Source organism: Micromys minutus, assembly GCF_963924665.1.
Source record: "Micromys minutus genome assembly, chromosome: 3".
NCBI lineage: Eukaryota > Metazoa > Chordata > Mammalia > Rodentia > Muridae > Micromys > Micromys minutus.
In genome coordinates this window covers 1250578-1277589 of record NC_137972.1, presented here as the reverse complement: position 1 = coordinate 1277589, position 27012 = coordinate 1250578, and the positions used below count along the sequence as shown (strand labels likewise).

Here is a 27012-nt window from a genome sequence, read left to right as displayed (position 1 = left end):
GGGAGGCAGACCAGACTCTCCTCTACAGACCACAGCCTCTTACCAAGGAACTCAGCTCACAGCCAAACAAGCACAACAGGAACCTAGGAGTGGCTTGATGGTTGGAAGGCAGGCTTCTGTTCCGTTTTCTTATGAAGTTTAGGACCACTTGCCTAAGAAATGGGGACACCTACAGTGAGCTGGGTCTCCCTCTCAGTTAATAATCAAGACAACTCCCTACAGTCATGCCCATAGGTGCCAATCTGACCTGCAAAACTCCTTAATTGGGATTCTCTGTCTAGTTGACAGCCAGGGCACTATCCATATAATTCAGATAACAGTCTAAGGTGACTAAGGGCATTTCAGTTCAGGAACCCTCCCTAGAATCCTGTTCCACTATGTCAGAAGTTTCTCACTAGCAAACACTGAAGTTAATCCCCAGAGTGAGTGTCTCCTGTACTCCTGATTCCTCATTAACCCTGAGTCTATACTGAGTATCTAGAAGTAATCTTTTTACTCATTTTTAGTTGGCATCAATAGCTAATTTTCACTTCCAGCCCTTTGAAAGCTAAAATTCATAAGAAAGCCATCTCTGATTTTCCACCTTGGTAGATCTAACTCTATGGTTCATTTGAAATCTCACAAACATTGTTATGTTTAGCAATGCCATTGATGATGGAGATAAGGGACTGTGCCAAGTGGCTGAGAAACTGGTCTTACCCTCAGAACCGCATCAGAAGCCAAGACCCTTTCCAGCTGCCACAGACCAAGCTGGGGTAGAGGAGAGCAGAACAATGCAGCTGTTTGGGGCAGAGATTCCATTTGCTCTGCACTAAGGACCCTGATTCCATTCCCCAGTGATGCTATTACCTGTTAAGTACTGGATAATGTTTACATTCTTATCCTAGCAGCCTTTCCAGATTCTGCCTCTCTCTGGCAATGATTGGCTTATCTGTCTAAGGCATAGTCTGCCTAGAATCTATCTCGGTTAGGCTTTGAATACTGATCATCCCTACAAAGACATGTAGGAGTTTAATCCCAAGGCACATGTTAAAATTATTAAGAGTATGAAAACTTAAAAGACAATTTTGTTCAGAGCTGGGGTCTAGCAAGGTGATTAGATTTGATGTAGTCTTTAGCATGAGCTCCATAAGTGGATCCTTTAGGCTTTATGAGGAAGATATGCAAATGAGATCTATGTGCACAGTCCATCTATGCTATGATACAGCCAAAGGGGAACCTCACCAGATCTGGTGCTTATACTCAGGGAAAGACCTGTCTGGCACAGGTGAGCTGATGTGGCTGGCTCCACGAAACCAGACATGTTTCAGTCTTCGTATGTGCTGATCACTGCTTTCCTGTTAAGTCTTCAGCCCTTTGGTAAATCTCTCATGTTTAATATGGGTGAAGATATGAGAACTTATAGCATTGTATAAAGACAGTACCTGGGGAGATAGCTTAGTCAGGAAAATGTAAGCCTGAGGATCTGAGTTAGATCCCTAACACATGTGAAAAGCCAGATGGTAACATGTCCTGTATTCTCTATGAAGGAGAAGAAGAAGGGTGGTCGCCTAGGACATGAGCATGCTCCAGACTTCAGCTTGGATACCATTTCTTCTCCTAGCCTGATGTTAGTGGGATGCTCTCAACGGTGACAGAGTAGCTTCATTTGGCTGCCCTGCCCTCCGCCTGGCTGAGGCTGGTGGTATAATTCCTGACTTTTTGGAGTGTTGAGGTTTCTTTGTAAATGCTCACAGAGTAAAAATTTAAAGGGGGAAATGAGTGGAGAGACTACACCCCTCTGAGACAAAAGTAGAGTGCATAACTCCATGCCTTCTCTCAGCCAACTTAAACACAGCTTTTCCCAGCCCAGACTCTTGGCCAAACAGCACTGCCAGATCCCTATTGAACAGAGCCAGGGCGGGTTTAATCACAGCATTCAAAACTGACATTTTGGATTTCTGGTCTTTGATTTTGAACCCTGGTTGATTTCTTCCTAACAGAGCTTTGTGTTTGATTCGTATTTAATTAACAGTCTGAACTTTCTTGCCAACACTGGTTCCCAAGACTCTACCACTTACCTCATTCAAGTGTACAATCGTACAACTCCACAGCAGGGTTAAATGAGCTGGAATGCTCAAGGCTCATACTCCCTTACTCTGAGCATAAGCTAATTTAAAACTTTACTTGGAAATGTAAAGTCAAATTTTTGTTTAAATGTGTTGTTAAATTTTTTTTTGTTTGTTTTTTATTTTTTTGTTTTTTTTTAATAATAAGGGCAGATATCTCCAGGATAAGAAGTACAAAACTACACATTTACTCTAAGCTAAGTAAGGACTAAGAAGGAGTTAAGGGAAATCAATAAAGTAGAAAATGCTAATAAATAAATTTTTACCTAATTAGAATGAAAATATTCCAGTAATTTAGTGAGACACCCAGAAGTCAGGGATGGCTCTTCATCTCCAGCTTTGGCTTTGAGCAAACATGAAAGTACGTAGTAGAAAGGGTTAAGCTGGAGGAAGGAAGTGGCAGATGAGTGATCTTCTACTCCATGCATAAGTAAGGTCCTCTGTGAGCCATGGAATGTGTCATACCTCAGGCCATCAGAAGCCACCTACCTGCCAGGCTGCATTGGGGAAGAACAGAAGAGCAGCAGGAACACACAAGGCTGTCATTTAACTTCAGGTGTGGCTTCTGACACTTACCTGTCAATTCACTGATGAAGTAAAGGTTCCAAACTAACGGCTGAAAGCCAGACATGGTGCACACATGCCATCTTAGGACTTGGGAGTTTAAACAGAAAAATTGAGAATTTAAGTCCAAGATGGGCTACATAGTTGTCTTAGTCAGGTTTCTATTGCTGCAACAAAACACCATAATCAAAAAGCAAGTTGGGGAGAAAGGGTTTATTTGGCTTGTACTTCCAGATCATAGTTCATAGTGGGAGGAAAGCAGGACAGGAACCTGGAGGCTGGAGCTGATGCAGAGGCCAAGGAGGGGTGCTGCTTACTGGCTTGCTTTCCTGGCTTGTTCATTGTGTCTACTTAGAGAACACAGGAACACCAGTTCACAGATGACACCACCCACAATGGGCTGGGCCCTCCACTTGATCACTAATTGAGAAAATTCCTTCCAGCTGGATCTCATGGAGGCATTTCCTCAACTGAGGCTCCTTTCTCTGAGATAACTCCAGCTTGTGTCAAGTTGACACACAGAACCAGCTAATGCAATAGTGAAAGTCACGCTTCCCTCTCCCTGTGCATGAGAGGACGTGTGTGCTGACCAGTGAGGTATGTGTAAAGGGCAGAGGTCCACATTGCTGTCTTTCTTTCTCAAAAACAGTTCACCTTGTTTTTGAGATAGACTTTCAGGAACCTGAAAGCACACTGCTTGGGTTATGCTGGCTGGCCAGTGAGCTCACTGGCTCTACCTGGCTCTGCTTCCTAGCACTGGGGTTACCAGAACTTCCGTGTGGATCCTGGGAATCCAAATTCAGGTCTTCACAATCCTCTGTAAAATAAGCACTTTATTCCCCTGAAGCCCAGCCTCTGAGACCTGACACACAACACACACATGCTCACCGCCTGCAGCTAGTTAAGACATGACATGCTGGGCCACTGAGTTGGCTAAGTGTGTAAAGATGCCGCCACCAAGACTGACCACCTGAGTGTGATAGCTGGGATCCATGTGGTAGAAGGAGAGAACTAACTCTCTCCCTCTCTCTCTCTCTCTCTCTCTCTCTCTCTCTCTCTCTCTCTCTCTCTCTCTCTCTCACACACACACACACACACACACACACAGACACACACTTTTTTAAAGGCAGATCTCACTGATTTTGGTAACTGAATAAAAAAGTCAGTATTACGTCTAAAAAGGACTGGGAAAGATAATGATTACCTTTGGCATGACAAATCAAACACTATGATAGATTTTTTTTTTTTTGCAAAGTAAGTAAAAAAAATTAAATTAATTTTTGTGACCACAGAGAAACAGAGCAAGCTTCTAGGCCTTCTGAAGTTTAATCTAACTTTTCTTCTAAACTTATCTCTTCAATATTCAATGATTTACAAACTGTAGAGCATGGCTCTTCTAGGGATGTAATGCGATTAATAATTTTATAAATTATACTTAGACAGATGAATCTCAGATAGAAAGGACTCCGAAGTAAAGATGAACTTGGAGTTCACAGTGGGACCTCATCAGACACCAGAGTTTCAGGAGTTGAGTCACAGGTGCCTATGCAACGCTAGAGAACAAACGTGGGCAGATTGTCTTGTATATGACTGGAGTGGGGAGAGGCTGTTTCTCAGAATCTTTGGCTTAACAATAGGCTCTGTTGCAAGGATGGCAATGACCATGATACTGGAATGCTACTGTACCAGTCAGCTATCTGTTGCTGTAACAAACCGCCCGTGGTAATCAACTGAAAAAGTAAAGTTTGTTTTCCTCAATTCTGAATGTTTCAGTCCATCATTGGTTAGATTACTGCATTTGATGCTATAGCCACCACCTCAAGGACCAAGCCCATCACTAAGCCCATCACCTCAAGTACTAAGCCAATCACCTCAAGGACTAAACCTGTCACCTTGAGTACTAATCCTGTCATAGTGACCAAAACCAAAGAAAGAGCAAATGCAGTCAAAGTCATATCAGGCACACCAGTGACCTGACCTACAACCTAAGAACACAGCTAGGTCCCATCAGCACATTAGGCCAGGGACCAGGCCTTTGTCCATCAGGCTAGTGACCATGTCTTAAGAGAACAATCCAGTTCCAAGGTCAACAAACTTAATTTCTCAAAAGTATCTCAGGAGGGGAGGGAAGGGGATAACAGTTAATCATTCTTTCCTCTGTAAGGGCTCAGTGAGGAACAAGAATGATTTTAATGCAGTGGGCTGCTGACTGGATGGCCTTTGCTGAGCCTGAGGAAGCAGACAACAAAGTCCCTGGGAGGGGGACTTCTATAAGTAGGAACCCGCTCACCCCATCCTCACCCTCCACCAAAACCCTCCAATGTAAGATACCATCAACATCTTTCTGCTAAGAAAAAGACAAGGAGTGTTTCTTGTCTCACAATCTACCCACAGGGTAGATTATTGCACATGGGTGACAAGACTGGGTGGGCATCCTCTTTCCTAAGCACTAAAGACCAAGGACACTGAGATCCAGGCATGGAACTGAAGTTCTAGAGAGTTCTCATAAGGTAGATATGGTTTCTGTGCCCAGCCAGTGTCTTCACCCAGAATCAAAATGTTTTCTCCACCATAATGTGTTGCAATTCAGGGGATGTGCCCTGTTTTTCCACTTCTGAGGTGTACACTGGTAAAAACCTAATGGATAATTTCCTTCTCACAGAGGCAGTTAATGGGCTCTTTTCACAAATTACTGGCCTGGCAGTCTTCCCTCACCTTTCCCTGTAGGTTCAAACAGCTTACTTATCACAGCTTAGACTAACTGCACTAAGGACATGAGGCAAAGGATGGAAAACAAGGCTTTAGGGTTTAAAATGCTTTCCAAACACCTACAATTTTCCAAGTTCAGACATGTACACACCAACTTTGCTGTTTCAAAGCAAGGAAGAGGCACCCATCAAAGGGCCTGTGTCCATCCAACTGAACAATCAGAATCTCTAACATGGATGTTTAGTGAAAGGTGCTATAAGGGGCAAGGTCTGACATTAGAAAACAAAAGTGACTCAACAGTCCCAATGTGAGAGTCATGTTTTCTTCGGTGATGCTTGTAAGGAACTAAGAGAAACACTTTCTTGATAGAAAAACAACGGCTAATGTGTTTCCTTAGCAAGTGGTGGTCAATTATTCTCAAGTGCAACTGCTGGTGTGATGAGAGCCAAGATCTATGAAAACTCAGGTTTATTAGCCAGTCACTCAAATCCAAACTACCTGTGGTGCCTGAAACAATTTTCAGGGGAGTACCAAGAACATTAGTAAATGCTCTTCCCAATTAATTGTTGTTCAATAACAAATGCCAGACTCATGGATTACAAGCCCATAGCCGGTTTATCAACTTGAACTTTCCAGGTCATTTTGAAAATGAGGCCCCTGGCAATCAGAGCCAGATGGAACACAGACACAAAAGCATGTCTTCTACAAGATTCTTCCCAAATGCAAACACCTATTTGCAGAAACATACTGGCTTATGAAGCTCCAAGGACTCCTTCCTCTGCCCTTCAGCTCTCCTACCAGAATCTTCCATGATCCAGGCCTGGTAATTTGTGTGTAATCTTAGCATGTGTAGGACTAAATTCAAAGAAGCCCTAGCTCCGGGATAGCCTGAGCTACATGAAATCATCCCTCTAAAATAAGGAAAGATGTTCCCAGTAAAGGTGCCTTCTGCAGAAATCACATACCAGGGCACTGGGCACTGTATTAGATCTCTGCTCTTGAAACAGCAGCCAAACAGGGGAAAGAGCTACTGTTCTGGGTATGCTATCACTTTGGAAACAGCCATTCATAAAGAGTGAAACATATTACAGGTGACACAGCCTCTCTGGACTGAGATTTAACAGATGATTTTATAGTGATCTGGGCACATCCTGGCTCCACAATCACAGGCACACCGTGACCAACACAGGCAAACACACAAGCGCAGTGAACACACATGCACATGTGCGCGCGCGCGCGCGCGCGCACACACACACACACACACACACACACACACTAGAGGGAGGTGGGGGAGGGGGAGTTGGGGGGCATGGCAGTCTTTACAGAATGTAAAACAAAATTCTGAATTGAGAACAGGCTGGTCCAACAAAGCAGAAATGAGGAAGCCAGTCAGGGCACGACAATAATCTAGGCAAAAAAGGGTTATGGCTTGGACCAGGTAATGTCATGGAGGGTGGGAAAAAGTATTCTCAATATGGTTGACATAAATTCTATTGATATGCTACAGTTAGGGAAGAGGGACACAGAAGAGAAACTTCCTGAAATGAACTGGGATGGAAAAGGCTGTGTTCATTGGAGATGTTGGATTTAAGACAGGACACCATTTGCAGACAGCACTTTATATTGCTAGCTTATCTTGCTGAAATGCCCTGAACACGATTAAACACTAAGGTTCCCAACACAAACTTGGTTTCCAATGACTGCTCTTTAAGCAATGTACACATAAGAATTCATATTTTCTTTCTAATTAGGGCTGGCTCTCCCTATGCTGTATTCATCCACCCCTCATACTATGGACCCACCTTCTAAAGAACCTGGCAATCCAACCCTGTCTCATATTTCCAAGTCAATAAGTAACACAAGAGGCTTTTTGTTCTCAGCTGCTTGTTTCTGCTACTTTTATCTTTGCAATTCATAATTACATATTTCATGGCTGAGAACAAGATGAAAATATGTGCTCCTTTAAATAAAACTTTATGTTCTGACAGAAACAGAAAGGCTTGAGGTGTCATAAAAATATCTTTGGCCTTTTAAGTTTAAAGTTATTGGAGGTACCATTCAGCTACACGGTAATAGGACGGTTCCACAGAATGATGATTCATTACATTCAGAGGGTTATCAGGGGTTAACAAGAAGATTATGTTGTCTTTATAGTGCTTTCTATGTCTGCATGAGGACTTGAGTTTTGTCCCCAACACCCACATCTAAAGCTGGTACAGCAACGAGTGATTGTAACCCCAAGGCTGGTAGAGAGAGAGAGGAGAAGCATAGGGCTGCTAGGCAGATAATCCAACCAGTGAGCTCCAGGCTCAGGGAGTTTTGCCTCAAAAAATAATAAGAATTAATAAGGTAGAGGGGGTGACTGAGGAAAATACTCAATATAAATTTGTCCTCTATGTATGTACACACGTGCAACATACACACATACATATACTTTTACATGTGAGTATTATTTTTCAGAAATAAATCACAGCATTCATTGTGGACACTAAATTTACTGACAATCACACAGCATACAAATCAAGAAAAAGAAATAAATCTGTCAGTGATGCATGAACACCTTTGTTAGTAATATACAACATTCTAATTCCTCTATTAAGATATTTGGTGAGTCTTCCAACTGAGACATAAACATCAGAGCAGTAGGTAGGTTGTTTGCTTATTAAACAGTATGATTTGTACTAATGTGACTGCCCCATGAAGGCAAAGAATAAAGAAAATTATTTAATGATATGGAAAAGCTCCCGTGGGCCCAAATCAAAAGCAGAGCAGAGAGCTCTAGGAACAAGCAGACCACATCACACAAGACAAGGGAAATATGATTTTTAGTTTTGACTGCAGAGGAAGGAGGGGAGAGGAGCTTCACAGGTGATGTAGGCATCACCCCAAACACTGAGAAGCTACAGGAAGGCTTGGCTCAAGGCCTCTGGTCTTCCAATAGCCATCGGATAAAAAGATGTATTTCTCATGCTTTCTACTCCACTGGTCACCACAGAGGAATAAAAGAGACTGAGTAGCAACAGCATCAGGAGGACTGGAGATGAAGATCTACCCAGAGGAGGCCTTGAACTCAGTCTTAGCTCCCTTAAAATGAATCGCTTTTTAAAAGAAAACCAACTTTTGATAAATTTCAAGTACTTTTAAAGACATATTATCTTTCAAGTTTAAAGGCCATGAATGTGTTTGGTGAGCCCAGGGCCCACCTGTGCATATTTACTGATGCTAGCCCCTTTCTTCCAGCTCTTCATTAACATTCAGCTACAGCTGCCAGGGATAGCTGGTTAATGTTAGGTCTCAGGCTGTACACACATGTATAAATGAGCTCAAACTGGGCTATAGGGGGATTTCTTGTAGTTAGAAAACAGCTGGCATTCTTCAGAAACTTGTGAAGTCATTCTCCTTACCTCTGGCAGAAGGGAACACATGCCTCCACTGACATGTACATGGTCACAGGTCAAAGCCCTGCCAACCTCTAGGCTCCCCAGTTCCTACTCACACGTACTTGTCATACACTTCTTTTCAAAGTCTACAACAGCAGCCTTGCCTGTCTCACCTCAGAGCCTGCTCTGCTCTTTTTCTACCCGCTGTCCCTGCTGTGCTCACCATTCTAGTGTCTTTCTTACTGACCCTACTCTCTGCCCATCTCCCTACTCACATCTTGTTGATATTCCCTCCCACCCTCTCTCTCCCTCCATCCCCTGCCCTCTCTTGTTCTGCACTGTGACTCCACTATCCTCCCTTCTGAATATAGTCCAGGTCATGTCCAGTCTGCTTTCTTTTCTCTCTGCTCTAGACTCTTCCAGATGCCTCTGGATATTCTCTCTCTCTCTCTCTCTCTCTCTCTCTCTCTCTCTCTCTCACACACACACACACACACACACACACACACACACACACTCCTCCCTTTCCTTTAACCATACCACGGAAGAGTCATGTTGGCATTTTCTTTATTGCACCCTCTCATATACAGTTAAAGTAGTGAGTTCACTTCTGCCCTTCTGTGGCATCTGAACACAGACTGCACATTTCTGTGCTGGTGTTAGTTACATGATTTGAATGGGGACTGCCACAAGCATGCTCAGGTGTTTGAACCCAGCTGGTTATTACTCTGGGAAGCAGAGTCCAGTGGGAGGAAGTGGTTTGTTCAGTAGAGGACCTTGGCTAATCTTCCTGTCCCATTTCTGCTTTCTGACCTGTCCAGATGTGAGGAGGTAGCCTCACCTTCATTACCACAGCTGGGGTCACGATGGACTGTATATCCAGGACACGGGCCCAAAGAAACTTTCTGTATACTTCAAGAACTTAAAGATGTTTTCTGTCATTGGGAATGAATGAGGGAGAGGGTTGATGTTCATAAATAACAATAACTTTATATAATTCTGACTGTTAGAGAGAACGTGGGTCTTGAGTCACAGAGACAAAGAAGCAGTCAGTGGCTTTCTTTAAAGAAACAAAATACAAAAGCAGTCTGCTATCTGTACACAGGAGCCCTTTGTACTTCAGGAGTTGAGCTGTGACAGTTTCCAGGTGATGAAGACCATGGCCATGACCAGAGTCTGCAGACAGTATGTGTTCAGTGCTCCCCTGTGAGGACTTCTGTGCTCTGTCAGAAGGCATGGAGTGCTCTGCCCTGGCCTCACAGTGAGGTGCAGGTAGGCTGTTGAAGGGGAACAGATACAGGTGACCAGCAGCAAAGCTGATCATGAACCCTAGCCTCCCTCCTTCCCTAGGACGTGGGACAGCACTCCTCTAACAAGTCTCTCCTGACTTTTCTAAGTTTACTTTCCAATTTATTTCAGGAAAAGGTTATAAACGAAGTTCTAGTTCTTCAGTACTGATCAAGGGCAAGTAACTGATCACGGAAGACAGGTACTGAGGTAGAAAACTGTGGCTCAAGTGTGGCCACAGGTAACAAGGTAGCAGGAGAGGAGCCTGCAGAGATGGGGCTGGGAAGCTGATCTAGATGAACCCACTTTGGAGCTGATCTCATACATGGGATCTTGGCGGCACAGTCTGGAGCCTCAACTACCACGGGTCCCAAAGCATGGGCTAGAAAGACTGGGTCCCTATTATCCCATGAGGAGAACTTCCATGAACTGAGGGAGTGTGGGAAAGTGCTCTGTGCAGAGAATGGGATTAAGTCAGTCAACACTAAGGGGAACACATGGACAGAGACCACTCACTGCTAACTGCAACCTCCATCCTCCAGCTCATTCCTATTTTACTACTCGCTGTATTAAAACACGAGGCATTTCATCAGGTAAGGACATATTAGACACAGCAATCAATATCCACAAGAATGAACAAAGTGCAAACTAATTTCTAGCAATCTGGAATTACATCAGATTCAACTACATGGGTCTATGGTAGAACAATTTTGTACCACGGGGTTGGCTAATTTATGCTTCAAGTATAAAGCGGTGAGAGATCACATGGGCAGCAAAACTTCAATATCTTAAAACAGGAAAAAGCAATAGCAAAATTTTCCTTCTTTGATCTGTCTGTCTGTGGGGTTGTATGTCTACTTGGCTGTTCTTAATTCTGTTCTCAATGAGGGTGGGCTGTCCATCTACAGATAACCACTTTCCAACAGTGACTCTTCTTCTGGCTTTGCCTTAAGTGGGAGTCTTACTTAGCAGTGTTAGGTGGGAAGCTCTGCACACCAGGCCATCTATTACTTGGGGAATAGAGAAATGAGGATTGTGACATGGGCTAGCAAGAAGCAAAGTAAGGCTAGGAGCCATTAAAATGGAAATCCCAGGGATGAAAGGAGACACCTACCTGCTCAGGTGAGGAAGAACAGTGGCTACCTTCCCACGGTGGGCCTCCATTGAGCCCACCTGGCAGATACCCCCACTGCTCCAGTGCTGTTGGTTACAATGTCACCTCCTATGGACCTGAGGACTAGGCTTGTTTTCCAGGTCTCAGAACTTGAGCCTGTGATTTGCTCTGATCTTGAGGAAACATTAGGAGACTAAGACAGACATCCAAGCTTGGGTCTTCACTGGGAAGGTACTGCAACAACCGAGTTATTTCCCAGCCCTGCATTTTTTGAGAGTGCTGAGATTTTTGGTCAGAACTTTAAAATTGTTATTGCTTATTTGTTTTGCTTTTGGTTTCTGGTGGATTTCTGGTTATCTGTATGTGTGGCAGCTAATGCTTTGAACAAAAATTATACAAAGTTAGCTCTCACTAGAGAATGTCTGCTCTCCTCTGCTGAACCTGTCTGCATGGGAAGAGTTCATTCTGACATCCTCCAAACAAGTCTCACATAAAATGGCTTAGCAGTCAACATTAAAGCACGGAGAGGCTTTTGGGACGCTCTGTCCAGCTTTCTCACTTAGAAAATCTCCCCCTTAGATTCTAGCTGCTAGCCAGGCATGACCACATCTGTCTGTAACCCAGCATTTAGAAGGAAGCAGTAGGGTCCAGAGCCCAGGGTCATCCTCAGGTACAGACAGAGTTCACGACAGTCTGAGCTACACGAGTCCGTCTCAAAACACTGAACAATAAAAACCTGTAGCTTTACTTCAACATTCTACTTCCACCAGGAAACCTGTGCTTGGAAGGTGAGGACACCCAGGTGAGAGGCATTTCATCATAAATATTAATTTCCCAATCAATATTTTCTAGTTTCTTCTACCTCTGATCACATTTTTAAATGATTTATTTTAATATTTTGCTTAATTTTATATTTTTGTGACTGGAGAACAAGCCATCTAATATAATTAAGTAGATATGAAGTCTCACTCTTATCTTAAACATCTGTAAATGTATTATTTATTAGGAATTTATTATGACACTGTATACAATGCATTCCTTCGAATATTAGCCAACCATATCAGGAGAAAACTTTAATTTTTAAAAAGTATCTAGACATTATCACAAAGTATAGAGAGCTGGAGAGATGGCTCAGTGACTAATCTGGCTAGAGCAGAGTCAGGTTCTCAGCACCCAGTTGGCCAGTTCACAAAAACCTGTAACTCCAGCTTCATGGGATATGTCACCTTTTTCTGGCCACCACAGGCACCTATACACACATGGCACAGCCACACAGAGACACATAAAAGTAAATATTTAAAAAAAAAGACATCATAAAACTAAGGGTCTATTAGCCCTGGTAAAGACTTAAATATATATTACCTATTAGAAAAAGGTAATTTGCAATGTTTTCTGAGTAAGGGACACATGATTTTGACCCAGACCCTCATTAAGAAAAGGAACAGCAATAACAGATAAAATATGTCTTCAAATATGAGAATCTATTTGCTCTTAGCAATTACCTTGAAAGCTGCCACACAGTGCAGGCACAGTAAGGCCATCACCACTGCCAGAAGGATGGTAGCAAGGTTCCGCACGTCCCATATAGTCTCCACCAGAGGGATGCTGCCCACTTGCCAGTCGTAGCACAGGGTGATGGGTGCCAGCAGAAGCCACACATTGAAGGCCAGAAGGTAGGAATAGGTAAGGAACCTACAAAGAGAACAGTTTTGAAATACGACTTCCCACATTTCATAAACACTTGCTTACCATAGTTCTATCTGCTCTGTTGGTGTTTCTGGTAGAGGAAGACAGGGAAAGATGTCAAACCATCCATTGAACTGATCTCCTAGGAACTTATCCCACAGCTTCTAGTCGCCATGTTGAGTACTGGCTTCAACAGAAAGCAAATAAAGCCTAGTTCCTACAGAAAATATCTAAATTTATCACACAAGTAGATACAGAGCCTGGGGTAAATGCAATGACAATTCCTGACAACAGTAAATGGTAAACACACTCTTGCTTTGTAGGAGACCTTGTCTCTTAGAATGCCTCACCTGGCTAGTGTCCAGAATCTGTAATATATTTGAAAACATCTCATCATTTTGATAGCAGATTGATCCAGACTTAACTATTTCAGAAAGTAAAATATTTGTGGTAGAGATCAAATCTCTTATTCACAGTTGTTAGGGTAGAGGACATCATGGGAGAAAGGTAGTGGGTGGGTTCTCAACCTCACTTCCTGTCTAGGACAAGGCTTTAAGGTGAAGTAGAAGGCATTCCACTCAAACATCTTCTTTGGGACTGAAGAAAAGTGAGTTTACCTAAATTCACTTAATGGTCATTAAGCAATATTCAAGGTCCTTGAGAACTTTGGGGCTCTCAGCACAGAACAAATTCATCCAACCCTCTGCACTAGGAGGGAAGCAACTGCCACAGGGCTTCTGGCTTTACAAAGCCACAACTCAAGACGATCTGCCCATCCCAACGTCCACTAAAACGCTTGCCCTGAGTAACTGGATGGCTAAGAGGAAAATTTGTTCTTTTCTGTAGTCAGCACCTAATAGGCCTCTCCAGGCATCCCTCCTAGACTGTGATAACACAAGGTTTAGGATTGTGACTATGTGTACCTTAAAACTAAGAACCAGAGCAAAAGAAACGGCTTAGCAGGCAGAATTCTCAACACAAGCATGATGGCTGAATCTGAACTCCAGAATCCACTTTAAAAAGCTGGGCATGGTGACAGGCTTCTGTGACATCAGCTGGTGAGGAGGAAACAACACAATTATCAGAGCTCTATGGCAGCCAGCAAAATCTATTTAGTGACTTCCAAGCCAGTGAGAGACACCAGATTAATGGAGGTAGACGACATTTCTGAGGTTGACCTCTGGCCTCTAAACACCCATGCATTCCTATACTCTCACAGGCATACACAAATGCACACATGCCTATGTTAAACAAACAAGCAAGCCCAGAATTATCACTCTCCATGACCTAAGAGTCATGTTTTAACAACCAATAAGGAAGGCTACGGCATCTGCCTCCAGTGCTGTAGGGTACAGGTTCCTAATTAACTGCCAGTAAGCAGATAAAGTCAACACGTCCATACAAACCAAATGGCTTCTGAATCTTCCTCCTATTGTCAACAGTTATTGAGTAAAACCTGTTTTCACCACTTTAGTGATGGACAATCTAGTTACATCTATGACATTACATATTCAATTAAATAGAAACAGGTTATACCTTGTCTCCAAGGACTATGTAATACAATAATACAAATTATATAGTGTGAAAGGACAGGAAAAGTGAGAAGAATCTTAAGAATACAGGCCTAAAGAGAAGCCCTCCCCACAGGAGGATTCTCAGATTGGCACAGGGACCAGAGCAGAATTTCTGTGTTACCTTCTGTGAAAGTTAGTACAAAGAATTATCTTGACAGAATTTAGAATCACCTAGGAATCATGCTTGTGGGTGTGTCTGTAAGGACATTCCAGAGGGATTGAAATGAGATGGTAAGACTCATCTTGAGCTTTGGAAGCACCATTCTATGGGCTGGGGTACTAGTCTGACCAGCGATCGATCTCTCTCTCTGATTCCCAATTATGGCTACAATATTACTAGCTGCCTAACAATCCTGCTACCATGCCTTTCCCACCATGCTGGACTATATGCCCTTAAAGTGTGAGCCACAGTAAACCTTGTTTCCTTCCTTACGTTTTTTCTTGTTCAGCACTTTACTCACAGCAAGCAAAATAGCTAACACAAGTCCCATGGCTGAGTATTAATTTAGCCTGAAACCCATAAACATGAGGTCCGGTACTCCAGGTCTCAGATAATTCACACTGATCTCTCCCATCACCTCCTCTCCCTCCCACTTTGCAGTGAGAAATCCCCATGGCAACAGGAAGCCTACTCAGCCTGACTCAGACTCAGGCACAGAAACTGGCAGGATTGGGGCTGCTGCAGGGTATTTCCCTCCACTCTTGTCTTTTGTAAGTTTAATAAAATGCTAATGAGCAATTAGACTAACTCCTTTCTGGTCTTCAGTTTATGTGCTGTCACCTGAGAATGCCACCTCACAGCAAACCAAGTGGCATTACTGTGGGCTGTTTTCAATGCATGGGAGCAAGATGTCCCCTCCCTTCAGTTCCGTGGAAAATCTCTGCAAGGCTTGACTGCTGGAGGCTAAGCCACACACTTCACAGACAAGGCAGTTGTCATTCACACCCACCTCTTAAAATTACTTCGGATATTTTCTGCTTGAAATAAATGACTCAGCAGAAGCTGAGGTGGAGAGATAGCCTTGAATCAAAGGCCAGTCTAGAGCACCTACTGAGTGAGGCCCTGTTTCAAACTACAACTAAGTCAGCTACACAGAACCCACTAATTTATTTTAATGTCATAAAGAGAGACAGAAAATTTAATATGCCTGTTAGACATACACACTATGATGAAACTGTCTTGTCCTTGAATTTGAAACAGTTCTAAAACTAACTGCTACTACAGAATATACATAAGAACCAAACAGTATGTTCCATGATCAGGGACACAATGTCCAGGATGTGGGAGAAATCACTGAACCAATGAGCTAGTTTCTTAAACAAGCACATTGAGAATGGCCTAAGAGACATACCACAGGGCACTCTATTTAGATACTGTGATGGTTATGCTGATTATCAATTTGACAGGACCTAAAATCACCTAAGAGACAGGCCTCCAGGCATATCAGTGAGGAATTATTTAGATTAGGTTAGCCCTTTGGGGTGCCTTATGAGATTATCCTAATGAGGTTAACTGAAGGGGAAGACCCAACCTAATAGCAGGTGTTAGCATTTGCTGAGCCTCAGCCCTGGACTAAATAAAAAGGAAAATTTTAGCTGAGCAGTAAGTTCAGCTCTCTGCCTCTAGTGTGATTGGCTACCCTTAGCTCCTGCTGTCATCTCTTCCTCAGTGTAATGGGCTGTCCCCAGAAGCTCTGAGCTAAAATAAACTCTCCTTTAAGTTGCCTTTATCAGGAAATTTTATCACAGTGCTAGAAAAAGTAACCAAGAAAGAGGCTAATTCAAGAAAACCACTATTAACAACTATTACATAGTTGGAAAAATATATTAATGGATAATAGAGCTGGATATAGAGAGTCATAAAATTTTAAAGTGTGATGACATTACATGATGTAAAGCCTCCGTGCAAAATAAACTAAGTATTAAAATCGTGATTTAGGGTTTGCTTCAAAATAACTGACCAGTCAGAGGGAAGAGAGGAGGGATGTGAATAAACCAGATGGCTGAGGACGGTGAGTGCTGGAACTGAGTGAGTGGGTCTGCATGTGCCACCTTCTCTTCTTCGTGTATGTGGTTTCTTTCATAATGCCTTCAACAGAAGAGAGGTGACAAACTGTCTAATATTTTACTTCTAGCTGCATCTGGCCTACGGACTCTCTGCCGACTCAATCAGGGTTTTATGGGAAGTGCATATGTTTGCTCTGCTCTGCAAGCTTCCTTTCCCTGCTTGTTTTCTGGAACTGCAATGTTGTACCAACTAAAAGAAAATTAAGATGCATTTTTTTTAAAGTTACAATTTCAATGAAAACAAGAGTAAATCACAGACCAGACACGGTCACTGCTTTCTAGTTTATGTGATTCTGATCATGAGGCTATCTGCAAACTCTTTAAGTAGTTTCTAAGATATGGACATAGCAGAGGAAAATGATTTGCATATATAAGCAACAAAGAAGCCATTTGGAATCACTCCAAAAGCTAATTATCTTTTAGGGAGGGCTATTTGAGCTAACTGTGATCAACAATTACGGGGTTTCTTTTTAACTCCTCTATGAATTACATTCAAACTGCTAAAAATTCAGAAATGAAAATAGCCTGTACAATATTTCTGCCCTGCTGGTTTTCTGTTTTTTTTTCTTTTTAAAGTAAGAGCAAAACCAACATGAATTATTTACCACCTTTCTACTATAAATCCTGTTAAAAAGAGGGAAAACACTAAAACATCTTGCCAACAAAACAGAATGTACAACATAGAGAACTGGAAATTCAATGCAAACAATTTAGTGATTCATTTTTATTGAAAACCCAAAAATGACTGAAGGAGTTTCATAACTAGGTATGGCAGCTCTTGCTTATAATCCCAGAATTTGGGAGGTTGAGGCAGCAGGAACACAGCAAGTTTACAGCCTGGGCTACTGTCATGGTTAGTCTAATTGCCAACTTGATACAGCCTAGAGTCATCTGAAAAGGAGAAGCCTCAGTTGGAGTTGCCCAGATCAGTTGTTCTGTGAGCATAACTTGAGGACTGTCTTGTCTAGTGACTAGGATATAAGTGTACCCAGTTCACTGTGAACATCAGGCCAGCCAGGGCTAGAGTGAGAGGCCCTGTCTCAAAAACGAACAACAACAAAAAAATATTACAAAACAAACCAGAATGACAGAAAGGTACCATTACAGAAATATACAGAAAGGATGAGCTTCTTAGGATAGGGCCCTACCAAGTGAAACTGTGTGCCCCTGGAAACCACTTTTGTGAGGTAAAAACCCAGAGTGATTTAAAGGCAGAACATGGATGTGTCTGTGCCTTTGAGTGAACCTACTGGCTAAGAAGGAGGATGAGCCCAACATAGTTCCTTGACTGGGGCACAGGAACAAAACCAGTTATACATACCACAAGCAGGAGTTTTTCATAATGAATGTATGTATTGCTGGAATCCTCCTCCTCTTCACCTATAGAACTTCATCCAGTCTCTCTGCTAAACAACCTCCCCACAACTGATGCGATCTGCAGTAAGTGGATATCGGGCTGTCTTTGTCTTGACTCTTAAGGATACTACTGCTATGAACTCTGTTGGAATTTGATATTAATATCACCCAACAATTGGACATGTGGCCCTGTGGACTCTACCTAGACCCACCAGGTTTGAGAATTAGGGTTGTGGGTTTTGATGATCTTTCCTGCTGATCTTTCCTGCTCCTCTATAGTAACTGCTTACTGTCAACTTTTCCATTCCCAAATTGTTCTATTCTTGCTTCAGTAGATTTCCCCAGGCTCCTGTGCCCTAGGAATGACAAGGCTATAAAAACACAATCTACTCAGAATCATCTCCAGGACCAACACTGTCTTTCTCAATCAACAGGATGCCTTCTCCTGGATTCAGCCAATATTAACTCATTCTCTGTGCATGTCTTAGGTGCTGAAGGTGATAAGCTCTGGCCCGACTCTCCACAAGGGTGTCTACACTGTGTTGGTGGTAAGACAGGTATGGATTATGTGGTATTTTAATATAAGTACCTTAATATCAAATTTAAACTGGAGGGCAGGGAATGGCTGGAACCTAGACTCAATAACTGATGCTGTGGATTAACAGAATGGATGAGGATTTGTGAAGATACTGACAGGCTGAAGGGCTCTGTTCTCATGGTTCATGCTACTGAGAACATTCACTAACAGTAATAAATAAGGGAAGAATTGTTTCTACAAAACGTAGACCTCAAACTGAGTAAAACAATTCTTTTAACTGTGTTATCAATCACCATTTTAAAAGCAAACACAACATGGGCTCTCTCAGGCATATCTGACAGGTAGTTCCCCAAGCACACTGGAAACACTGCACCTCTAGTCCTTGAGCAGTTGGGTGGGGCAGTGACTTCTGGTGTGGGCAGAGGTGATGGTCTCTGAAAGCTGCAACAGGAGCAGTATGGGCCACTGAACACTTGATGCTGTTACAGAATCACCAGCTATGGGGTGGCAAGTGTCATGAACATGTTGTAGTGATTTTCTGACAGAAGCCTGATATAGCTGTCTCCTGAGAGCCTCTGCCAAAGCCTGACAAATACAGATGCTCTCAGCCAACCACTGGACTGAGCACCGGGAACCCAATGGAGGAGTTAGAGAAAGGTCTGAAGGAGTCTAAGGGGTTTTTAATCCCACAGGAAGAACAACAATATCAATCAACCAGACCCCACAGAGCTCCCAGGGACTATACCACCAACCAATGAAAACAGGAACCCATGGTTCAAGCCGCATATATAGCAGAGGATGACCTTATTGGACATCAACAGGAAGAGAGGCTGTTGGTCCTGTAGAGGATAACCCTGATGCCCCTGTGAATGGAAAAGCCAGGGCGTGGAGGTGGAAGGGTAGGGGAGTGGGGGAGCATTCTCATAGAGGCAGGGGAGGGGGACAGGGAGATTCCGGAGGGGAAACGGGGAAAGGGGATAACATTTAAAATGTAAATAAACTATCCAATAAAAAAATTTTTTTAAAGAAATAATGGTGACTGTATTTATATTATATTCATGACAAATTTCAAAACAGCACAGCATTAGGCCAGGGACAAGGAGAAAGACTGGATGTGGGTGGGCAGTAACAACACAGGACTGCACACCCCTAAATGCTGAAACTGAGTCATAAAATATCTTATTACAAGGGAGCATCTCATTTTATTTCCATTCACTGTTGTGAGATGAATTTGAGAGCTTTACTAAAAGGTGTGAGCCCCACCAGCTTCCTCTTCCTTTGAGGCACAGACTCCAACTCAGCTGTCCCAGTACAACTACAAAATACGAGCTACTCCCAGCCCAGAGCTGTGAAGACAGCAGGAGATGTAGCCTGTCCTACCTTGGGGAGATAGATGGAATCAGAGGTGATTACACTGCCTGTACACTTTGGGACTATCAGGAACGTGTTAGGAAGAGGAACACAAGTGGGGAAGGTAGACATAAGCAAAGAACTGAGGCAGGAGTCAGTAAGTAGGTAAGTGGATTGGCCAGGGCGCGGGGCCTTTAGTGTAGCTCCCAGGAGGATGGCAGGTGGATCTCTGCTATAGCCAGCCAGGGATGCAGAGTGGGATCCTGTCTCAGAAAAAAAATTAACAATAAAGCCAATGAAAGCTCTCCGGGGAAGAGTTGCTGCAGGACTGTAGGACTACAACCTAACTTGACTTGTGTTGTTCATGAATAGTATCTCTGAAGATATTAGTATGAAAGATTTATGTCTGCTTACATAGTTGGCACAGACAGGGAGCAGAAATGTGGGTAACATGGGGGGAGTCACTTTTTCTTGATGGGAGACGCCCATGAGAACAAGGCCCATCCAGGGAAGCAGGAGTTCAAGCTCCAGGAGAAACATCTGTCATTTTCTTTTCAGTCTCCAAGAGGAAAACCTAGGATGGCGTTGCATTTGCACAGTGATGTTCTTTCTGTATGTTCTCATGTGAGTCAGTGCAAGGACTTTAAGACAGGGTCTCAAACCTTAAGAAATCCCCATCTTACATCAGGACATTATGTACAAGTCTTCAGTCCTAGTACTTAGAAGCAGCGGCAGAAGCAGATGGATAGAGTTCAAAGTCTAAAGAGCAAGTTCCAGGCCAGCCAAGAGTACATAGTGAAAATGTGTCTCAACAAACAAAAACAAAACAAAACAAAAAAAAATTAAAGGGAAATCAGCAAACAGCCCACAATAAAGTGTATCTGAAAGCAACGAGGCAACCACTAGGATTAAGAAGCCTCACAAAAGGTCTCAAAGAAGAAACAGTGATCTCAGAAGGAGAGGATACTGCAGGGCTGGAAAGCATGAGCACAGACTGAGGCACCAATGAGGCTGGGTTTCAGGAGCTAAAGACATTAAGGCCAGTGAATAGTGGGGTTATGGGGAGAGGGAGGTGGCAAGAAGAATGTCAAGACTGCAGCAGTGGACAGAAACCTAATATCAGAAAACCATCAACCGCCTAAATACCAGGAGCACTAGAAATACCAACTGGGCACAGCATGGAGCACCACAATCTGAGAGGTAACTGTGAGGAGACACAGAGACAAGTTGTAACACAAGTGGGAGACCATGAGGCTATGATGAAAGTGGTCTCACTGAAGACTGAGCAAATGAATGGTTGAAGAATTACCTCCATGAAAAGATATATGAGCATATCTGTGGGGCATTTTCTTGATTAGTAATTGACATAGAAAATCCAGCCTGTAGTGGGAAATACCATCTTCAGAAAAGTATGCCTAAGCCATATAAGAAAGCAAGTCGAAGAAGCAAGCCAGTAGCAGCATTTCTCTTTGGTATCTGCTTCAAGCTCCTGCCTTGAGTTCCTTCCTAGGCTTCCCCCACTGATGGACTGTAAACTCTAAGATGGAATAAATCATTCCTCCTCAAGTTGCTTTTGGTCATGGTGTTTTGTCACAACAGTGGAGAAGCACAATAGAATAAGGGGAAGAAAATCACATCTATCAGGTGTCCCTATATTAAGTTCTAAGATGAGAGTTGTAGCATAGTCAGTTGCAATGACATCATGTAGTATATATAGTGAGCTAGGGTCTTGTGTCACAGACAACAGCACCCTGGACGCTTCTGTCATGTTGTTATATTTTAGGTACATTTCTTTTCAGATTTCTCATGATCACACCATGATGATTTTTTGTCTTAGTTCAGTTAAACAGGAAACAGCTGAATACATGGAAAACAAAGGTCTATAAAGCCACAAGGACTTTCAAAGACAACATGCAAAAAGTAACTACAGTCAGTACTAAATGGAGAGAAACTTAACAGTCTCATCTGATGGGGGCATAACCTTTATGTGTTTTAAGAAAGAAAATAATTCCTCTGAGAAAAGAAAAGAAAACTGTGAAAGTCCTACAACGTTTCCAAATCCAGATCAGGAAGCAGCTTTTGGCTGGACCAGGCCAGGAAAACCGCACCTAGGAAGCTCTGCTTTCCAGAGCAACTACTAGAGACAGGCTTACCAGGGATGAGAGGTCAAGTGAGCTCATAAGGGCTGTGCCAAGTTTTGAACTTGAAATGGTGCCCACGGGCTCACTGGTTCCCAGCCCCTAGTGCTGTCTTGGGAAGTTGTGGAACCATTAAGAGGTGGTTTGGGAGGGGTGAGCCTTTGCTACTCATAGCTCTGCCTGGCTTCTGGCCTCTTTCTCTGCTCCCTAGAATACTTAGCTACCATTTGCTCCCAAAGCTGTGGATTCAGTTACCAGACCAAGCTGTCCTCTGGAAGCATGAGCCAAAATAAACCCATCCTCCCTTAAGCTGTTTCAGTCTGGATTTACAGTCTCAATGTCATGAAAAATAACTAATATGGGGGATCTTGACATCTGAAACTCAAGAACAGAAGTATATTATTTAAAATAAAGAGGAATATGGCCAGGCATGGTATTACAAGCTTGTAATCTAAATACAAGAGAAACTGAGGCAGGGGGATTGTCATGGGTTTGAGTATAGCCTAGGCTACTGAGTGAGCCCTGTTTCAAAACTCCAGAATGTGGAAGTGAAGGTAAGTAGCTGAGATGCTCTGTTCCATCGATTTGCTTGGGCTGAACTAGCTGAATCAGATGGAAAATGCAGGTGGAAATGCCTACCAGACCTACAGAGATCTATCTACTTGTACCTTGGCAGTAACCAGCAAGACCTGGCAAATGTTTCTCTGATTTTGCCAGGGATTCTGCCAGAGATGGTTGCCATTAGGCTAACAACCAGAAGCAAACTGCAGCCTCACCCTTTTGGTGACTGGGATGGTGTACCTAGGAAGGCCATGATCAGAGATCAAGTGTAGAATCCAGACACTAGGATCCTGAGCCAGACACTGGGGTTTTCTGGAGGCATAAGACATGCATAAATACTTAGCTAGAGAGAGTTTTTCCATGTCTCCTAAGCATTTGTTTTATCTCTTCATCCTGCTCAGGTACTGCTACGTTCATGGAGTAAGCTACATGTAACCATGAAACTCAGAGTGGTTGTTTCAAGTCATATGCAAACAGCTCGGTTGGAAATCACAAGGACAAACAATATCATCCTAGAGCTGAAATCACCCCACAATTAAAGGACATCACCCCCAAGTTGTGAGTGTGGTGGGTGTGGTAGTGGAATGGGCATGGTGGGTTTGCTGGGTCTGCTGGGTGTGGTGGTTAGTGTAAGAACAGCTCCCATAGATTCAGATTTGAAAGGACTGGCACTATTAGGAGGCGTGGCCTTGTTGAAGTAGATGTAACTTTGTTGGAGGAAGTGTGTCACTAGCAGTAGGCTTTGAGATTTCAGAAGCTCAAGTTAGACCCAGAAGCTCACTGTCTTTTCCAGCTGCCTGCCCATCTAGATGCAGAACTCTCAGCTACCTCTCCAGCACCATTTCTGCCTGTATGTCATTACGTATGCCATCATGTATGTCATCATAATAACAATAGGACTGAACTTCTGAACCTGTAAGCCAGCACTAATTAAATGCTTTCCTTTTCAAGAGTTGCTGTGGTCATGGTGTCTCCTCATAGCAATAGTAACCCTAAGTAAGGCAGAAGGCTCACTAAGCAGAGACAAGATCTGAAGTCCTGTTTCCTTTTAAAGATAAAAAGTAGCTGCTGAAGAAGTTATAACTAGAACCCTTCATCCATGAACTGTCACATCTAAAAATACCCAAACAAAGAGCCTAGAGACTGAATGTTAGTGACAGAGATCTAAAAAGGATGGGCAACATTACCAGGGAGCTGAATTTGAGAGGTCAAGCATAAGAACAACATTTTGAAAATGTATGACACTGGCAACATCACAAAGTTTCTACACTACTTAAGAGCTAATACATTTAGGAAAAAGTATTCAAGATCACGAACACAACAAACAGATGTCAAAGTAATGAAAGCAATTTTGACAGAATATCTGTTGTAAAAATGCCAGGTTGGAAAGATACTGTTATTGAATGCTAAAATAAAATGTCTTCATGAGAAAAGAGGAACAGAGCAGGCGTGTGGTCAAAGGAAGTCTGGCTTACATCAACCTGACCCTCAGTATCAAAAGATAAAATATAGAGATAGATATTTAAAAATGAAAAGAAAAATATCACAAAACATAAGAAACAGCATATAGGCAAAATCAAGTAATGAAGTATATTAATTAAGACATGTACATTAAATTGATAGGGCAAAGACTGATGTCTGACATAAGACTGGGGTCCAAATTCTATAATCTCTAAGAATACCAATAAGCTCAACTATAAATTATCTACTCATTAAGTTTAGTTTTACGATTTGCTGTAAGCAGAGAGTAGTGGCACTTGTCTCTCATCCTAGTGTTCGGGAGACTGAGACAAGGCGGGTGGGAAGGATCTCAAGTTCAAGGCTTACCAGTGTCACATAGTGAGACCCTATCTGAAAACAAAAGATCCGCATGTTTTATATTATATTACAAAAATGTATAACCAAAATAGTAGGGTTATGTCCATAAAATTATTATTAAGATGATATAACATTATGTTTATAGAATATTTGACTATGAAAATAATTAAACATGGTATCTTAATGTTTAAAACACTACAGAGAATATAATCTGAAGCTATTTACATTGGTAAATGTGGTCATATCTTAAAGCAGTGCACCACAGCCAACACAGTGCACCAGGAACATTCATCAACATCACTTCCTAATTCTACATCTCTAGAACTTCTGAGGATGTAAAAGGCACAGTTAGCACCATACCACTCCTTTCTGCATGTTGTTATGCTGTCTAACCGATCTCTGCATACACCTCTGGACTGTGCTCTGTGCTGCTTGTCTTAAAAGCCACTCAAAAGTATGTACATGAACTCATTTGCAATGAGACCTGTTATTTTGTACAAATGATTCATAGCAATAAAAATATCTAACGAAACTAAGTACCAAATAAAGTTTACAGAGTGTACATGCACTGACCTTGTAAGGATGTACGGCGAGAATGAAGCTGGGTTGTCCTGCTCTGAGAAGAGGGGCATAGTTCCTCCCATTATCCACAGGCGGAAATACAAAATGACAGTCACCTTGGAGGAATGAGAAGACCTGATGAAATGTCCACTCACACCTCTTCCATCTTTGTTTAAACATTCTGATCATCTACAGTGAAGTGGAGTCAACTGTCCCCTCCCTTTATAGATGATGGATAACCCTGCCTGTATAGCCCTGGCCCCAAATCACAATATAGGAAACAATCCAGCTGAGCTTCCAAACTAAACCTGCCTGGACAAGCATCAGGTGCTGGATTATGCCTCTGGGTACCGGGACTGGATGTTGTGTGCAGCAGTAGGTAACTAATACAACCAGGTCACTTTGAAAATTCTTTAGAAGGACTCTAAACCCTGCGTCCTTCACACCATGCCACTGGGTCCCCATGTATGCTTTCATATACACCTCTGTTCAACAGTTAACATTTACCACCTGCACACCTTCCTTATGAGACGATATTGGCAGTGAGCTTATTAAATAATCTAGAACATATCTCTTAGTTGAAACACTCCCAAAATGAAAACACCCTTTTACTAGCTACATTTGAAATACGTATTACATACTTACATAACTGATGACCAAAATGGCCCGCTTTAAAAATGGTGTCAGGGTAAGCAAGAAATTTCTGTTGTTGCTTCTTGTTAGACACCTGAAAGAGAAAAAAAAAAAAGAGTAACCATGTACAGCACAATGCTCCCTCAGTGAAGACACTGAGCTCTGGAAAACACTGAGAAAACCTTTCTTTGGAGCCAGGGCATGGTGCTTTCAATACCCCATTCTGCCACTTGCAATTTGAGTGGTGGAAACTAAAATTATCTTTTATTTGCCAGATGTAATTGTTATCTCTGAGGCTTTATTGCCTCTGTCTGTTAACCTAGGCCTAGTCCTGGAAGCTTCTAAACTCTGTATAATCTTATCTAGGCTAAGAATGTTTTCGGCCTCTGAAAGTTATTGCTGAAGAAGCTCACACTTTCTAGTTCTTTCTAAACTCTGGCTGGCTGGTTCAACTCAGCCATTCTGGCTCAAACTCCTCTCCAAGCTGACTGATTCAGTCTGGCTTCTCTCTCAGTTTCTGACTTCTTGCTCTGCTTGGTTTCAAATTAACTGACAATCTCTTCCAATCTTCTGGCTCATTCTGTCTTCACCTGTGTCCAGCTTGTTCTCTCAGCAGCCTGTCTCTGTACAACTAACTGTCCTGGTAAAGCTGCCTCCTCCTTTCTTTCTGCAAGACTCTCTCTTACATAGTTTCCCCCTTCCTCTCTCTTCTCATGAGAGCTGGGCATATTCTACTCTGTTAAATCTATTTGGTCACTCAAGCATCACTTTCAAACATGGGAGCCTCCTTCTACAAACTAAATTTATCTTCATTGTTTGGGATGGAAGGCCTGTGCTAAGGGTGTATGTGTATTCCAGCCAGAGGTATTAAGGGTGTGTGCTAAGGGCTAAGCCACACTACAACTGTGGACTGATACTATTTGCATTTAAATGCTAGATTCTATACCCCAAGATCTGGTTGCTTCAAGATGAACAGATCCTCACAAAAAGCAGCATTTGCTGTATAAACCTTGCCCCCCAAGTTATCCATTTATAAAGATGCTTACAGCCTGTAGCTGGGCAGAAGAGAAGTAGGCAGGGCTTTGGTTCCTGGGCTCAGGGTCTGAGGCAGATACCAGGAGGGAAGAAAATGAGGAGAAAAAAGGAGAAAGGCACCATGGGGTAGGTGAATTCTGTGTGCATGGTCATGAGGGCCAGTCAGTTGTAGAAATGGCCCAGGCAGAACAAGGCAAGTGATATCTCAGGATTATTGACAGGGAAGTAGACAAAACAGGTTAGAGTGTTAATATCTGCCCAGCTCTAGTGTTTTAGTTTTAAGGCTTATTATAAACATAAAGAGTTTGCCTCTTTTATTTGGGAACTAAATGATCTAAGGTGAAATAGAAACCCTCAAATAATATTTACTACAACACAACTAGAAACAGTTTTTTTTTCAGTAAATTACACAACCTCATGGTTCACAGTCTGATCAAATATCCTGCAACAGGAAACTTTCTTTATTTCTCTGCACATCTATTTTGCTCATTTAAAAAATAATAACTACTTTGTGGAAACATAGGAAGAAGTAA

At 42.5% G+C, this 27012-nt stretch overlaps 1 protein-coding gene across 4 annotated transcripts in view; it reads right to left on the bottom strand.

Annotated features, from left to right (window-relative positions):
• TMTC1 (transmembrane O-mannosyltransferase targeting cadherins 1) overlaps positions 1-27012 on the bottom strand; it is a 186945-nt gene that overhangs the window by 70885 nt on the left and 89048 nt on the right. For all 4 annotated transcript variants that reach the window (XR_013974987.1, XR_013974988.1, XM_080914968.1 and 1 more), the window contains exons 6-8: positions 25457-25538; positions 24824-24927; positions 12665-12854 (exon numbers count right to left, since the gene is read on the bottom strand). Coding sequence is in view for 2 of the 4 variants with exons in the window: in XM_080914968.1 (XP_080771094.1) it covers positions 12665-12854; positions 24824-24927; positions 25457-25538 (376 nt within the window). In the remaining 2 variants the exon portion in view is untranslated. The remainder of the gene's footprint in view (positions 1-12664; positions 12855-24823; positions 24928-25456; positions 25539-27012) is intronic.